Consider the following 17,673-nt stretch of genomic DNA (forward strand, 5'->3'; position numbering starts at 1 on the left):
GGTCAGTAGGAAATTGTGCGCTGGGTGCATGTGGATAATCAGTGCGCTGGGTGCATGTGGATAATCAAGGGGGGGAGGGAAGGATTTTTTTATGCCTGGCTAGTAACATGACATCCTCCCCCCCCGACCCCCCAAGATACTCGCATTACCAGATGAGAATCAAGGATACCCCTTATACAAGTAACGATGATTCTGTTTAAGGCAATTAACTGTATGCAGCCCTGAAAAACATTCAAATAAATACAAAAAAAACTCCACACCTCCCTGCCACGTATTTTGTGCAGTGTTGAAATGCAGCAGGATCAAGTGTTTAACCCCCTCCCCGCCCCCCAAAACTACCTCTGGAGCCAGATACCCCACCCACCCCACACTGGCAGGATTTCCTTGAAAAAAAACCCAACCATCTCTTTGCTCCCCCGCCACGTCCCGCCCAGACATATTGAAGCACCCACCATACAAAAAAATAAATAATAATCCTCCCCCCCCCCCGCACACCGATTTCACACACAACATTTATATAGGACGCCCACGACTTGCCTCTTCTGGCCCAGCTGTGCCAGTCAGCCCCTATGTGCTAGTCTCCGGCAAGGGCCGTGGCAGTCCCATTGACAGCTTGAAGCGGTCTTCAAGTGAGTTTTCTAAAGCGACTTTTCCTGATCTGAAATTATACAGTTAAATATCCAGACACAAGACAGAAATAGGAAGTAGGTCCAGTGCACATTCATCCTAGGCTCAGCCTGGGGATGGACCAAATAACTGGAGAGTTGGTGCATCCACCAGTAATAGCAAACCAAAATTGTGGGGCCCTGCCTCACATATTCCAACTAGAGCCTTCCTTCAGACTCACAAGTGCCCACACACTATGACAACATTAGTCTGGTTTTATAGGCACAAGCTTAAACCAGACAATCCCGATACCCTAGCCTCATGATAGTTATCCTGGGAGTAACCCAACAGCTAGAGATATATTGCATTTCTGGCTGAAGAGCTCTTGAAGATGGACATTCTGGAGGAGTCCTGGTGGCAGTCGGCAGCTCCATGATGCACAGGAGTGACTCATGATAAAAGGTCCCTCATAATAGCAGCCATTTGGAACGAGATAGTGGGACAGACACATTTACTAAATGTTAATTTAAATAGCTTGTTATTTCTCCATGCTGCGATAATCTGCAGGTGCTACAGGAACAATGTAGTTTAGTTTTGCGGTACAAGAAAACTGCCTGTGTAGGAAGTCCAAGTGTTCACCTTTCAATTCGCTACAGAGCACCAATATGACAGGGATCTGGGAACTGCTCTGTACTCCAAGTAGAATTTGGGGGCCATTTAGCTACCTAGGCTACAAGGGATATACAGGAGTTTAAAAACGGATTAAAAGAAAATCTCCATCACATTACTAGAGAAGCGTGGCTTATCACTCAGCTGGTACCTGCTACCAAACCAAGCATTTAGGGATCAATGCTCATCATTTATTCATTCCCCATAGCCTCCCTTCTCCTTCATTGCGCTCAGCAACTGACAGAATCATGCATTGCTTAGGGACCTTGGAAGCGGCAACAACCCAGATCACTTAAAACACAGCAAATAACCTCAATGGGACTTTTGGTTTTAAGCACATCAATGTGCTCGTTTGAATCACCTCCTCAATCACAAAAGGCCTACACGGGGTTTCAACTAATGGCCTGCAGTTTGTTTAACCCAGGATCATTCTGGGGTTCCTAGGTTTTAAATTGACAAAGTTGCTCCTTTTAAAATATAAACTCTAGGTACGAGACTTATTGGAACAAAGGTCTCATTCATATAATTACAACAACAAAAGTAGTTTTTCCCCCCCCCAATCACCTCCTTGGTTGATGCAATTGCAGAAAGAAAACCGAGGCTTTCGAAAGAACACCAAATGTGCCCACAAGTGTCACCAAATAAAAGCAGGTTAGAAAGATTTCTGGGTTTCACTTACTGGTGCGGCTTGGCCTACATCCTAGCAACAAACGTGTGCCAGGAGATATACAGGTGTGCTGATATCCCACCAGTAATTACGGATTTTTCCCTTTGAAATTTCTTTTAGTTGCCAACCCAAAAGCTGTTACCTCATAGGAACATACACACTTTTTCCACACCCGACGCATCTAAAGTTGTTAGTTTCATGGGTAACTAACCGCTTTGCATTAGTCTCCATTAAGTTCTCCATCAACTGACGTAGAGTCTTCATCTTCATACACAAGCTTGCTCTACATGAATATCTAAATGCGAGTCAGGGATGTCTCCTTAGGCAGCTGCTTGGGGTGCAGGAACTGTGGGGGGCACAACAGTTACTGCTTCCATTAACAGCAGCACAAGACAAGCAACATAGCCTTTTCTAATCAGATCCATCACAGAAACCTCAACCTAAGCACCCTTAACTTCCATGAAGCCAAGCTGCAAACATTTCCATCTAACCAACACATGCCAAAGAGTGGAACCCTTATTCCTAAAAATGCGTTGTGCTCAGAATCACTTATTGATCTGTCTGAGCAAAGATTAAGAGGAGCTCTGGATCCACATTGGCAGTTAGAATGACGGTTTCGTGATTGTTAAAATTAAACAGAAAACACGATGTGACAGTGATAGCTGGGAGTCAATACTTGCAGTCTTAATTTTGCTGTGGCGTGTCTGAAGAAAAAAGAAAGCGATGTGGAAAATGAATAACAATTCCGAGAGAAGAAAAGTGTCATCAATAAGCAAAATGGAGGAGGTGTAAAGCAAGGAAGAAGGTAGATTGAAGAGCAGTAGACAGAACAAGATGCGATGGCAGGAATTAAATATGTACAGCAGGGAGGACAAATGGGAAATAAGTGAGCGGGTAGCTTGAGGGAACTGCCGTTGAGTAAGTTGCGAGTCTACCTGCACTGCCCCAAAGTCATGGAGCCAGTGGCCATGTAGGTTACACCTGCCGTCAAGTGGGAACGGACTGCAGTTCACAGAGTGTGAATGAGCTGCACTTTAGTAGTTTGCCAGTAGCGCCATATTACAAATTTAGTGCCCTGCTGGGTGCATCAAATGGGAGGGGGGGGGGGGGGAGTGGATAGAGAATATCAAGCGAACATAGGCAGTGCAAACCAGGATCTGGAACTACTTGTTACTGGCTTCCATTGCTGGTTGTGCAGTACAATAAGCAATCGCAAAATCACCCTAGTATCAGGCAGGCTCTACCTCTAGTGAACGAGGTGCTAATAAAACTGCATGCTTCAATTTCCACACAAAATGCAAACGTTTACTTTGTCAATTGCATGTGGCCATTGTGCTTTAAATATTTTGGAGATGTGCCCAATGCTCCTTTATACACATTTGAAAACATACCCCGGGCCCACACAGTGAAGGTCATAGGTAGGTTTGAATGCCATGAGTTGGCCTGGGGAGTCAAAAGTATCTCCTGGTTATTGATGTTGGTAGCAATCTAACCCAGCTCTTCTAGGCTACAAGCAGGAGCCAAGCTGCCAGCGAACCTATGTGATAACTTCGAGGGGGGAAAAAATGAAACACTCACATTTACCCGCAATATGTAGTGAGGGGGGGGGAAATCCCCCACAGCCCCAATACACCCCTTATATTGTTTATTATCCTATACCCCTCCCCACAAATGTGTACTTCGAAATTCAGTAGGTTCGTCTATATTTTCTCCGACTCATGATTGGCCGATACCCCTTACTGTCCGTTTCAGTGCAACAGGTGGTGTGATCGATATTACAAAGGCCAAGACCAGTGCCATTTGTATACTGTGCTCCAATTAGCAATGCAAATGCAAGTGCAATGACACAATTTGTCCCAGTTTATGTCGGCACGAAAATCGCGAATGTGCTTGCACGCCCAAGAGTGCAAACAAGTTCCCTGAAGGAAGTGCTTTTGGAGACTCCACAGAGATCTATTTGCTTTGCGGCTGGGTAGTGCGGACTGGCAGTAAAGACCATCCCAGACAGCAAAGTCAAGCCAACAAAAGCTTCCCCTCCCTACCCCAGAGAAAGAAATTGAAACTGGGTAACTTTTCAAATACATTGGAGCACAGTATACAAATGGCACTGCTTTTCAAATACATCGTTTAAAGCAAAAACAGGTTAACATATATATTTTTTTTTAAAAGGCCAAAGAATGTCATCTCTGCCCCCACCCTCAGCACAAAGAAGGTTATTACTGCCCACACCCTCAGCACTCCCCCAAATAATAGAAGCCGGATAATACTTAAACTCCGATCCACCTATGGTCCCATAATATAGCTTTATAAACCTGCTAACAGGTGTTATGGGCTCTGTAGACAGAGTTAATGGCCCGAGCGAAGTGAGGTCCTTTGACAAGGTATGAGGGACCATAACGCCCGGTAGGGCCCTCGCTGCAGGTCTATAAATCTATATTATGGGACAACCTCAATTTTTTTTAATTAAAGTACAATAAATGAGAAGTAGAAACAATTGCCAAATGATACATAAATGTTGCAGCCACATTGACTTGGATGTGGTTTTTATCATAGGGTTGTGGAAGGTGATGGTGGGAGGAGCATGCCATTAAAGAAAAAAAAAAAATCAGGTGTGGGAATGCCAGCGTTTCAATTAAGGTAATTTCAGGTATTCTCTTTTTCACTACAGAAACATACACTTCCAATTATTGTACACTTAACACAGTAACAAAACATTACTAAGGTCACATATATACAAGTTTAATTTCAGGCCCAGCCTTTCCATATAAATAGTACAGGTGTCCAGGAACTTGTGCAGTGATAGCGGGGGTATGCTATCAAGGGAAACGGTACCACCTGCATAGGCGAACATTGGAATTTGAATACATTATGTCAGGGTATCCACCCGATAGGTACATGTAAATAGTTCAAATAAAATACAAAACAAACCTCCCTCACTCCACGACAACATGTGTCAGTTGGGACACCATCAGGACGGCATCAACGCTGCAGAATTATTTCCGTGTAATACCATCAACATTTTTTAAACGCCAGAAGACTTCTCGTTTTGCAAGTCTCCCACAATTTGTGTACACTGAATTGAAGACTGTAGCCAAACGCATGTAGGGCACATAGTCATATTTGTATTAAACACACATGGACTTGGCAACTAGTAAGTAGAAACTCAGGCACTGACAGGAAAGTACTGCATTTTCGTGGCTAAAATGTTATTCTCCTATGCCAATTCTATTATTCTTTTGATAAACACTCACTTGAGCAGTCGAGCAGATACATTGGACAACTAAATGGGTTCTTTCTATCCATCTTTTTACTGTGCCAACTTTGCAGGCTTCAGTGGGAGCCACGGGAACAGGTGAGAAATTACTTTGCGGGCTGTAATACAATCTGTGGGCTATACCAATTCGTATAGCCCGGGAAACACCACTAGGGTGGTCTAATAGTTATTCAAGTAGACCAGTGCATTATATTCTTTCTATATGCCTAATGCCCACTACAAAATATATTGAACCGAACCTTCTGTCATTTATCCAAAGCCTCGCCATTAAAATGTGCAAGGGAGCGCAAGTAGGGCCCAAATCATGTTCTGCAGCACTCATTCAGCTATTCATCAACCCGTTATTTAGCTTGGGGTTGAATATCTTCTTTGCATGGAATACCTGGAGGCGTCTTAATGTCCAAAACACTAGTATTGGTAAGGGACTTTGTAAGAGCTGGTGTAGTAAGAACAAGTTATTTTTAATCTTTACGCAACAGCTTAAAGCCAAATAATGGAGTGCATTTACAGACTTGAGCGGCCCAGGCAGCAATGCCCAATTCTAGACAGACAATCTTGTGTTATCCTTGCTCAGTCGAAGCACACAAAAAAAAAAAAAAAAAAAATTCTGTAGCCATGAGACCTCGCCAAGAACCCAGGTTTCCCTGGCAAATAACACAGTAGGGGTAGCTGGGTTTATAGATGTCAACTAGTGGCTGAACATTTCATATCAACAGACACAAGCCGTGAATATTCAGAAGTTTAACCTCCAACTGAAGGTTGCACCCAAATACTTACACTTCACTTTTTCTAGCCGTTGTCCCAAAACCGTCTAATGGTTAAGAGGTTTCTTTCAATAGTTCTAAAAAACACATTGAAAGGCAAAGTCACATTAGAAGCAAACCTCAGACAAAGCACTTGCTCTAGATCAATTAGAGTAGTGTCTAACAATGTGAGGACATGAATGTATGCAATCCATTGCAGCAGGATAGGTCCCAATTTAGAAGGGATAGACAGCCACTAGATAACATCACCTAGGTAAAGATTAAAGAGCATTGGTGCAAATTCACATCCATACTTCAATCCCGAGTTCCGGTCAAGGTTACAAGACCTAGCACCTTTATTGTTAATTTGGGTCTTCAAGGAAGTTTGGTTATGAAGAGAAGATGAGCCGGGTCAATACCAGTCAGGGTAATTTGATTTTCCTAAAGTCTTGTGTCAAGGTCTTCAGGTATGTGTTCCTTAGGGGTATCCGGTCAGCGACAGCCATACCATCATAAAAAAATTAAGAAAATAAATGTTAAAAAAAAACTTTAAACCTTCCTTGGGTACTGCTAGAAATTCCCTTAAGCCCATGAGGCTCTCAGAGTGGCAGTGATTACAAAGAAGCACAGGCCTAACTCTCGTGGTGGTGTGGTTCACAGGTGCAGTACACATTGTACATTCTACAAAAATGTTACCTTTACGTAAATAAAAGGCAAAGTGAAAAACTCCAGTAAGAAACTCTGCAAAATAGAGGAGAGTCCAGGGAGAAGCCCATCTTTTTTTTAAAATGTATTTATGTCATACTTGTGCAGGGGCCAGGCAAATCTTCTCTGTATCGTTCCAATTTTAGTATATGTGCTGCCATCCTTTCTAGGGTAATACCAGGTGTGTAAATGCTCCTCCACCCAGGCTGGTAATTTCCAGCAGAGACCAAGAGAAGACAGAGCAAAAAAGGGACAGTCTCCGATGGCCAATAAATACTTTGTGAGAAAGCGCCCACACGAGCAGTTCCTCGGATTCTGTTGGGAGGGAGAGTCCCTTGAAAATGAAGAAAAGACTGACCAGTAATAGCCACAGAATGATCCAGCAACAGGATACTGGTGCAGGAGGGACCCAAAGACCCTTGAGAAAAATCTTTATTCAGCAATTCCCAGATCAGGGGCTTCTGCTAAAGGAGAGGAAAGACAAGTCAGCTGCCGGGTTTCCACGTTGTGCAGGATTTTGCTTCCAATAAGGTTGGCTTTGGCAGACACCAAAGAAGAACAAATATTGAAGTAACACTAGAAGAGCCAGCCACGGAAAAAGGGCCAAGAAGGGGAGTTTAATGGCGGAGTTTCAGTATTCGAGGCAGCACAGATCCCTGGAGCTTCCAAGTTGGAGAGAGATGGAAAAGGGACGCTTACTTGATATACTTGGATGAAGATTGTGTATGGTGTGTTCTGCACAGTCTCTTCAGAGTCCGGGGGCATCCGCCTCCAAGTTCAAGGATGCAGGCACTGTTAGAGAAGCTTCAGGGGAACTAGGCCTTAAAGCAGGTGGGATTCCAGTGTATAGGGAGAACAAGCACTTTTGTGGGTTCCTTCTCGTCGCTCCAGGGGAAAAGCTTTGCTGTTGAATTCTTTGGAACCTTAAAGGATGCTGGCGATGAGCTTCAGTGCTTCCTCGAGCAGCAGGCCATCTAGAGTGCAGGATCGAGCAGCAGGCCATCTAGAGTGCAGGATCAGAGTTACAGCTCTTGATATGGGGAGTGGTCAGGAGGTGTGGGAGAGGAATGGTGGGGTTCCGCTTTAATATCCCTTGAGAGGAAACGTGTGAACAATGCACAATCCCACACCAAGCATCTTTCAAGCAGAAGGATGATCAAACAATGGCCAGCCATCCCTCCATGCACACAGGAAGGACTCGCACCAAGGAATTAATCCACAATCCTAAACAGACATCTGCAAATGCAAGTAAGGACGACTACAGCTCCCTGTCCCGGGACACATCCAATGGCCACCTCATCTTACATACAGAAAGAGGGCGATGGCAAGGGCTAGTTATATGAACCATCCAGGTTCCAAACAGTCAGAATTTTGATGAACTGAGGGGGATCAAAAAGGACATAGCCAATTGGTTTCACATGGACATGGAGGAATCATTTAACAAAGGCGCCGCAAGCCTAGTGAGACAGGGTCAGTGGCCAGACCTGGTCGGGGTGGGGCGGGACTTTGACCCCGTCACACAAGGCTTGTTGTGGCTTTCACCTGTGTCAAATAATTCCTTCCTGTGGGAGCTAGGAGACCTACCAAGGTGTTTTTCAGAGCCAGTTCTGCCCCAGAGGCAGGGGGAAGGGATTTTTGGAGACCTCCAGTCTGTCCCTTCTAAATGTGCCCAGCGTCAAATGCAAATCACTTCTACTTGCCCCATACCTGCTGCATCATGTTCAGAATAGAATTTTCTTTCTTCCCTTGCAGGACTGCAGGTCTACAGAGCTCTGAATTCCTGACAGGGGGAAGAAGTATACAACCCACCCACGAGTAAAGGTGTAACGAGCACAAGACCAGCTGAGGAAAAAAGGCTGGGGACAGTAAACAGGACGCACAAGATCCCTTGAGAAAGCATTTGAAATTGCCCATTTGGATCGTGGGCCCCAATTGTGAAACATCTGACCGGCACGGGAGAAGGGGCAGTGCTCAAGAGGCACTTGAAGCCCTCATACCCGTTGGACCAGATACCAGGAAAAGAGCACGGTGATAGATTTGGGGAACCAGGTCGGCATTAGAACCAATTTGTGGGAAAAATAATGAGAAGCAGGAAATGTGTCAGTGTAGGTTTGTTTGTATATTTATTTGTATTGCGCACCGGAGGTATCGGGGCACAGAAGTTGCAAGGTGGTTCACAGCTTAGTACAGGTTGTTAGGGTGCGTTCAAGAAAGGAGAAGGCGGACCAAGAGACTGGGGGGGGGCCAGAGCAAGAGCATCAGAGCGTGTGCTAGGCGAGGAAGTGGTTGGTGATGGTGCGTGTGTGAAAGAGTAGGGGTTTGAGTGGGATTTATTGAGGTGATGGAGAATGAAAGGAGTAGAGGAAGGAAACACATTGGCGAAACCAGAGAGGAGGATGAGTAGGAGAAGGGAAGGAAAGCAAAGAACATGAGTAGCAGCTTAAAATACTGAGACCTGGGTTATTGGAAGGCACTAAAACAGATCATTTGTCGTGAGACCGCAGGTTAGTATCTACCTAGAAGACCCCAGAGGGAATAAGAGATAAGTGGGTTGCCTTTAGGCCCTCACCACCAGCTATTTTTAGCTAGCAGAGGTTAGCAAATTCTACCATTCTGTTTAGGGGCAACAGCGTGGGAGAGAAAAGAGATAAAGCGCAGAGCAAGAGTGAAAAAGAGCTTAGGTACACCCTACTCAAGCAGGTTGATACAATTCCTTGAACAGTGGAGAGTTGGTGTGTTCCTGAGTTAATCTTTGACAAAAGCCACTGGGGTATGCAGCGATAACAGTGCATTATTGCACCTTGCAGGTTTGGTCAAGTCGCTTTGTTTCAGTCGACCAGAAACAGATGAGGCTCAAAATTTGCACTTGCCACTTGCAAGTGATCTGTACGTATGGGATAGTAATATGGGAACCTCCACTAATAATCGAAACGTGCAACATAGCACATAACCATATAATAAGAGGTACACATTTGGGACACCCCAGCCTTAGAGGTCTAAAGGACCCTAAAGGCAAAGTACTGGAAAAAAAAAAAAAATAAGAGCCACACTGTCAAGGCTCTGGATTAAGATTGTCGGAGGAAAGACCAATCCAAAACCCAGAGGAGAAACTTGGCAAATCGATTTGCTGAAGGATCAGATGATGAACTGGGATACAGGGGATTATGACCACCTCATGGCTTAGCGCAGACGTTCCTATTGTATTGTTTTGTTTTTCGTTGTTTGCCTAAGCGCCCTGATGCCCACGGGCTATCGGCGCTATACAAAAAATAAATACATACATACATACATCTAGATGAGTGGATAATGTGGGGCTTCATGAAGAAAGTTGAATCCTCCTTTTAACAAATCCAAGAAAAGAATTGCAGAGGTCACAGAGGTCATACCAAAATTATGGGAGTGGTCTTCAATACTGGATTACTCATACCGTTTGGGTGGTCTGGGGCTACAGAATTATCAATTAGTGTTTTAATATGAACAGTAAAAGCGTCCCAAACGAACTACATTTTAAGTCTTTCAAGAGGAGACAAAAAGGCAGAGGAAGCGTACAAGATCAGAGTAAATGCATGAAACATGCACATAGGAAAAAGGAAACATGTTGACACCAGTTGTGCAAATCTAAGGCGATAACACAAAAAGGTGAAGGCGGCAAACTACTTCAATGCTCCTCCCCCACAATTGCTGCTACAGGTACTATAGAACTATCTCCATGTATCACACAATGAATGACTGAGCTGACAGTTTTGACGGTGGTATAAAGACCAATTAAATACAATACAAAACACCTGAAATGTTGCACTCACAACTAGTCATTTTCTAGTGACAATGTTGGCGTGTAAGAATTGATGTGCATGTTGAGAACTGACAGGATGAGCGCGCAGCTGAATGTCCTGCTTTGTACGATTAGTGATTTAGAGTACTACAGCTAAGCACTTTAACAGGAAAGGGGTGGGGAGGAGAAATCGTCCATATGTTGGATGGCATCATCCTGTTCCCAGTCAAGCACGTTGGCCCGAGCGGTCCTCAGGCTTGCCAATGTCACTCCTGGTACACCAAGTTACTAGGTTATTAATAACTAAACAAGTGAAATTTGCAACTATCGTTGAGACTAACAGTCACTGTAGCATCCAATAGAGTTTTCCGAATAAGAACAAAAAATACAATTGACCTCCAACCATATGTAATTTTCCAGCATCCTGGATTCCATGAAAACCTGACTGGATTTGACTTGGATGGGTCAATATAGCACTAGTTTCCTTGACAAGTATCAGATTACAACAGGAAAGTTTAAGACTACAAGCTTGAGGTTTAAATTGGCCTCGACTACACTGCGCTGCCCACAATTTTTTTGCACCTAGTAACAGACAGTCGAGGTTCTCAGATCTTAGGTGTCCAAAGGCCCGATCATACAAGCTGCACAATACAGTTTGTCGAACAGCCTGGCAAAGCAGGATTCCTAGCCCAGTCGTTGCACCCAAAGACTGAAATTGCATTCAAGGTTTTCCCAATCCAGACTGTACATAAACCCAAATCCACTGCCCTTGGAGCACTTCCATGCATACATTTCTTACCCAACCTCTGCTATAAAATGAGTGTGAAAAGTCCAAACGTGTGGTTATACAGTTGAGCAGGTGAATACATTTGTAAATAGACTTGGCACTAGTCTTTATTTTCGAGGTGCAAGTCCTAGCCCTCAATCAAGTTCAGTACCTTCAGGAAAATTGTAAGATTTGAAAAAACTCCCAGGTTCAAGAAAGGTGGTTTCATAATCATGGACCAAGGCTCAAACTGTACATACCACTAGCTAGTGATAATGGCCTCTTGGTAGGTAAGATATTGGGTATCTTGTGTACATGTAGATTGGATGTGGCAAGTGACTTTTTAAGGCCGATCAGTAGCTTGTAACTTGAAATGCACACGGGTGCATGGACCAAAATACTGAGAATCATTTTTCTCCCCAGTGATAAAAAGGTTACATTATATTAATATACTCTTCTACTATGCCAAACCATCACTGAAGTAGTCTCAAGAGTGCCAGCGCTTTTCCGTGGAGTGTGCCTTGCCATGGATACTGCCCCCCTCCCCCAGCCCCTTCCACCCCTGTGTTCGTAACATCCATTGCCCTCTTTTCTAGTCCCTTGTTCATTATCTTTCTTCCTGCAGACTGAGGTCAGGATACCCCTGGCAGGAGCACAGTACTCCACAGACCAGTCTAAGCACTCTGAGACTGCTATGGTGGAGATTTGGCATACACATCTCAGAATAGACAATTAGAAGCAGATGGATTAAAGGCTCTACGAAGAGGATTTCATTCAAGTAAGTGTCTTTCTTCATTGATGTATTTAAAGATTGATCTTTCCCACCATCTACCCGTTTCTTTGCCACCAATATTGAGACTGACAAACCTACAAAAACGCCATACAGCCCTTTCTTACACGGAACACGTTTTTATTACATGGATCATATTATCTTAAAGACATGCAATCTAAAATGTGCTATTCAATGGCTGGCCATTTAAAAAAATTCTCAAAAAACATTGTATTCCTCCTATATGAAATAGAGAGGAACTTTGAGAATGGTAACAAAAAACTAGTAATTTTAAGAAAGGGTGGTTTGAAACACCTTAAAAAGTCAATTTTAGCAGTAAGATACAATGTCAGCTGTACAATAGTAGACGTAGCTCAACAGCCAGAAATATTAATTTTTCTAGTTATACAGTGCCAAAACATCTTCACATGTGTTTCTCAGCAAGAGCCCCACATCTGCAGTGGCTGCAAGCATCAACCCACCAGCGGGAGGGCAGGCTTCTCCCAGCATAGGACTAAGCCATTCCAATAGGCACCTGAATGTGTTTAAACAGCTTCATAGATATCAAGTCAATTATACTCATTTTAACAATCTTGATAGGACTGATGAAATATGCATGGTCATGATTCAAAACAGACCTGCAGGTTACATACATTACGCCTACATAAAAAAAGCCATGTCATATGTATTCCAGTTAAGTCAAATTCTGTGTTTGGATTCCAAGCATAGGCGTTTGTCCTCCACAAAGTGGAGAACGCACTGCCCTCGAAAAATCCTGTGATCAGTGGTAGATCAAACTGCAGAAAATAGATGAACTCACTGGGCAGTACTTGGCCCACGTGCTCCTTAGAGCATGACTAGGACACACTCCCATAAACTAAAATGACTGTTCGCCAATAGCAATACATAAATATGAAATTGAAAATGTGACGTCACGCTGTAATAATGTAAGCTCATTATTGCCCATCGGTTAAACTGAAGCTTTGCAGGAGGCAAACAAGAAGGTGCAATGTGATAACTACGTTGAAAACAAAAATGCAGTTATGTGCCTGCAAACCGAGCAAGCTAAAATTAGTGCAGGTTTTGGTATAGTTAGAGACGTTTTTATGGGAGAGCAAAAGGGGCACTTGCCCAGAGCCCCCACCTTGGAGAGGGCCCCGCAAGGCTAACTGATCTGAAGTAGTAAGATACCATTGTTTACCAGTCTTAAATAGCCCATGTCAGGAAATTTTATGTGGTGCTGCTGAGGCTCTAAACCCATTGCCTTTCTGTTTTTTGCAAGTGCATTCTGCCTTGATCAAGTCATCATGTATTGCTTTCTGGGTTCAGTGTGGTATACATAAGTTTGTGTTCCTTATGTCAACTCTGTAGCTTTATTTTCTTCCTGTGGGAATTATGTTGATCATGTGCAATAGGCAATGATGAAATGCATATGAGTGCCACAATGGTTCAGAAGTTAGCTCAGTGTGTGAAGCACCCATTGTTCAGATGGGGTGTTGTAAAACCTAGGCAATCGCCTCCAATGATGGCATAAACTGTTAGTCCAAGAGGTGAATAAATATCCAAATTCAAGACTATGGAACGACAGCATTCCATGTTTGTATCCTGGATTTGCCAGCAGACGATACAGTGATCCTGGTCAAATAATCTAATATATCTTACATTACTGTGCTGTCTTCTGTGAGGTTTGCCTTCTTGCATGCTGCTGGTATCGTTTAGCCCATTACTCGATCTTTCTTCTTATGTTGGCCATTTGGGTGCAAGGGTTGGTAGAGTGCGGACCATATGTTGCAGGCAAGTATATTTTAAGGTTTCCTTGTTTGACACAAAAACCTTTGCTTTTTAGTAAAAGTCAAAAGGTTTTTATGCACGTTTATACATGAAAATGTCACAAGCAAGTATTTAAACCTTTAAAATACAGAAGACAAACCCAGATTAAATGTGTTAAGTCACATTGATTGGTATGTTGGTTCTTGTATACTTCCGATGATGGAGAGAATGACGCTAGAATCCTTCCAATTTTGCATAACACCCTTCTATAATATTTTGTTTAAAAATTGTCATGTTTGGTAATCTGATTTGTGTACTTTCCAAGTCCGTTTAAAAAAAAAAAAAAAAAAAAAAAAAAAAAAAAGATTGTTTTAGCTCATGGTAAGAACTGGAAAAGAAAATGCTCAAATGCAGAAATTGCATTGTTGGCACAAATCCCAACTTCACCCCTTAACCAATGTGTGATCCTGGGCATCTCATTTAATCTTGTATTGCCTAACCTCTCAATATTGCCAGTCCCTAAACCTTTCAAAATTGTCAGCCCTTCCAAGTGATTTCCTTCTCATGGTATGATCTTCATAAAAGCCTTGTGCTCACTATTAACACAGTGAAACCATGAATATTTATATCGCACACCACAGGCATTTGTTCCTTTGAGATTTTAAGTGGCATATGCTTTTCAAATAGTGCTGCCATTAGATACCAGTCTGTCTGGATAAAGACACCTTCCTGGTAGCTTCTAATCTGTCTCCACTATCCACACTTAGCGTTCTCCTTCCTTCCTATTGGTGGTCCCAATCCATGCATGAGAACTTTTGCGTTCTGTGAGGCAGCTAATGCGAGTTCGCTGTCTATTATGGGTTACATGTACCTTTTAATACAGTCCTGTATTAATACTACATCTACCTCCTGGATGTTATTGATAAAATGTATCCTGCATGTACTAGAACAGTAATCCCTTTGGTGACTGCCAATGTTGGTCTTCAAATGCTACTTGTTTATCATTCTGATAAGAGCAAGAATGAAGAGGGCATGGGGACTTAAGGGAGTAAACGTGCTTATTATGCTGCGAGACATATTAACCTATAGGTTGTGAGCGCGACAGTGGGGATGGCGGGGGCTCAACCAGTATTCTTGATCCCTTAATTCCTTTGGTTTGGTGGAGGGGGGCCCCCAAAGATGTCTGTGCCCAGGGCTCCAAAAGTGCTTAAAATGGCCCTGGGTATAGTATCTCCCTCAAATGCACTGTATGCCCTTCTCAAACAGATGGGCGTAAAACCAGTCCTCAACAAGTGCATTTGTATCTGTTGTACAATCTAGACTGGCATGTATGAAAAATGCTGAGATGCACATACAGGTGTTTTTATAAGCCAGCAAAACTAGCGCAGAATCTGGTCTCAGTCTCTGAAAAGTCATTAGGCCTTCTGCCAATCGATCAGGCTCAAATTCTGGAGGCTTCTACATGGATCTGTCCACCTTCCAGAGATTTCTTTTGTGCTACCATGCTATAGTGCTGTGAATCCCTCAAGCGATGGCATTTTAAACCTAGTATTGGAAGAAGCCATATTTAAAAGCAGAAAAACTGCAAGCATGCACCACTTACCCAGCTTCATGAGTGAGGCCAGCAGGATCCAAAGCGAGATCTCAAAGGGGACCCTGACATGCGAGTAGTCAAAACCCAAGACAGGGAAGAGTTTATGGTGTTTGCCATGCCCACCGGCAGAGTGGTTGCCCGAAGAGTTCACAGTTGGGTGGGAAGGCAGGGTGGGCGCTGGGGTGATACCCTGGAAGGAAACATCGATAGGGGCAGCTGGCAGCTCCGTGGGTTGCGATGTGAAGGCAGCAACCCCAACAGGCCAAAACACACACAAGAAAATCCCAAAGAGAAACAGAGAACCCATGGGCAAGAGTGCCACGCGCAGTGGGCAGCCTAGTCGGTCCCACGCCATCTTCTGCTCAGTGAATGCCTTTTGTTCTACTTCTCCTAATGTTGGACAACACACTATCACAAGTGTTCACTCCCACGGGGAGTCACAACGACAACCCAAGATGAGCCGCAGGAACCGGGTTGCATGGCTGCGGTCTGTATCCGAGGCACTGGATAGGCAGAGCGATGGAGCCACCGTTTGAGCCCGAATTAAAAAATAAAAGAGGGTGAAGGGGGAAGCAAATCTCTGACCGGCAAATAAAAGTGTATACAAATGATTTGTCTGGATTGAAGAATAATGTGCAAGTGGCTCGCCTCAAGCGTTAAAAGGGAGCTGGGACTACACTATTAAAAGAAATGATGGGGAAGCTGGTGCATGCCCAATTCCTGGAGGAAACATATGAAAGAGTAGGAGAGGAGGTTCGGGGAAAGGATCCAGGGGGGGAACACTGCAGAACGGCGTATGTGGGATGAACACCGGGAAGTGTGTAAAGCAACCGAAACGTAGGAAATTGTGGTGCGTTGGCAAGGGGAAGAATGAAGGAAACAGAAAGAATGAATAGAACACTAAACGGAGAAGAAGGTACCCTCCAGCCTAGGGGAAGGAGAGCGTGGGCGCTGCGGTAGAGCGCAGACGGAGGTGACCCTGGGAGTGAGTGTACGGCAGCCCAGATGATGTGCTGCTGCTGCTGCCCTGCCTTTCCTCTCTGAGCGTCCGCTTCTGTGGCTCAGTCACTTCGCCCGCTCTGCGGGTGCTGTTCCCGGGTTCCACTGACCCACCCCTGGAAGGTTCCCACCTACTTCCCAGTATAGCCCTCAGTGATGGCCCGCACCCTCCCTGGCTGCTCTCCTCGGGCTATCCAGCCCAGGCGCGCTCACTCAGCCGCCTCAGACGCGGACACCAGTCTATATATAGCGGCGAACAAGGAGGGGCGCGGCATGCAAGAGGGACCTGCCCGACCAACGAGACGGCGGCACAGGCCAAGAGCAATCCCTTTACAGCTGAGGCGCAGCGCCTCCCACAGGCGAGGAGCGCAACGGGTCCTCTGACAACTGGAAAGCGAAGGGTAAGCGGCTCCTTCAGGGAAAACGTGTGGGACAAGGGAGTATCCAGCGTGCCTGGGGAAGAGGGAAGGGAGATGGCGAGAGTGGGCAACTCTGGAAAAAGCTCGGTTTTATTTTTCGGTCGGGGAACACGGGTTATCCCAATGTGTGGTCAAAGGATTTATAATACATATTTATGTATATAGCGCTTTTATCCAAAGCTTTTTACAAATACATCATGTATGTGACGTCCCAGTTTGGGCTAGCGCGCATGCGCGGGCCTCGTTGTGACCCGCGCATGCGCAGCAGGAATAAACTGCGTCCGTGCGGCAGTTGCCGCCGGGACGCGTAGCGAGCAACATCGCGTCCCGTGTCCTCTTTGTATGCATGCGAGTGCGTGTGCCTGCAAGGGCCGTGGGGCCACACACAACAACTGGCGACGAGGCGGGATCGCCGCCATAGCGTTCGCCAACACACGTGGGCGTATAATCCGTATCGCCACGCAATGGCACGACGCGGACCTAGCGTGAACGTTTTTTTCTCCTCAGAGCAGTAGCGGCCTGAAAAGGTGCTCGTGCGCTGCTACCCGGAGAGGACACAGTCAATTTTTGGAACCTTTGACTGTCCCCAACAACCTGGGGACAATCTTGAAAACACAGACACAGGGGTGAAAGAGACGAAAGACAAGGGGAAGAGGCGACAGACAACAACCGGAGGTACGTGCAGCCCCTACCCCAGCCAGGTTTGCGGCCTCTAACACACCCAGAGGTGCCTGTGCGACCTGTGAAGATGGCCGATAGCGACGGAGAAACAGAAGCAGCGACAAGAGCGGTGAGGACGCAACAGGGGTCGCTGTTACCAATGCAGGAGTTCGATACGTCAGGCCCCCCGTCCAAACTAGGCCCCAGGTGGCTACTATGGGTGAAGAAACTCGAGATGTACTTCACAGCGACTGGAACCA

General features: G+C 44.9%; 1 protein-coding gene and 1 pseudogene across 1 annotated transcript in view; both read right to left on the minus strand.

Annotated features, from left to right (window-relative positions):
- Window positions 1–16,567, minus strand: part of SLC9A1 (solute carrier family 9 member A1) — a 490,915-nt gene extending 474,348 nt beyond the window's left edge. The window contains exon 1 of the mRNA XM_069622885.1: window positions 15,345–16,567. Coding sequence (XP_069478986.1) covers window positions 15,345–15,690 — 346 coding nt within the window. The 5' untranslated portion in view covers window positions 15,691–16,567. The remainder of the gene's footprint in view (window positions 1–15,344) is intronic.
- LOC138505362 (U6 spliceosomal RNA) lies at window positions 6,728–6,842 on the minus strand (annotated as a pseudogene).
- Window positions 16,568–17,673: the final 1,106 nt, after the last annotated feature.

Source organism: Ambystoma mexicanum, chromosome 11, assembly GCF_040938575.1.
Source record: "Ambystoma mexicanum isolate Mex_15411 chromosome 11, UKY_AmexF1_1, whole genome shotgun sequence".
Taxonomy (NCBI): Eukaryota; Metazoa; Chordata; class Amphibia; order Caudata; family Ambystomatidae; genus Ambystoma; species Ambystoma mexicanum.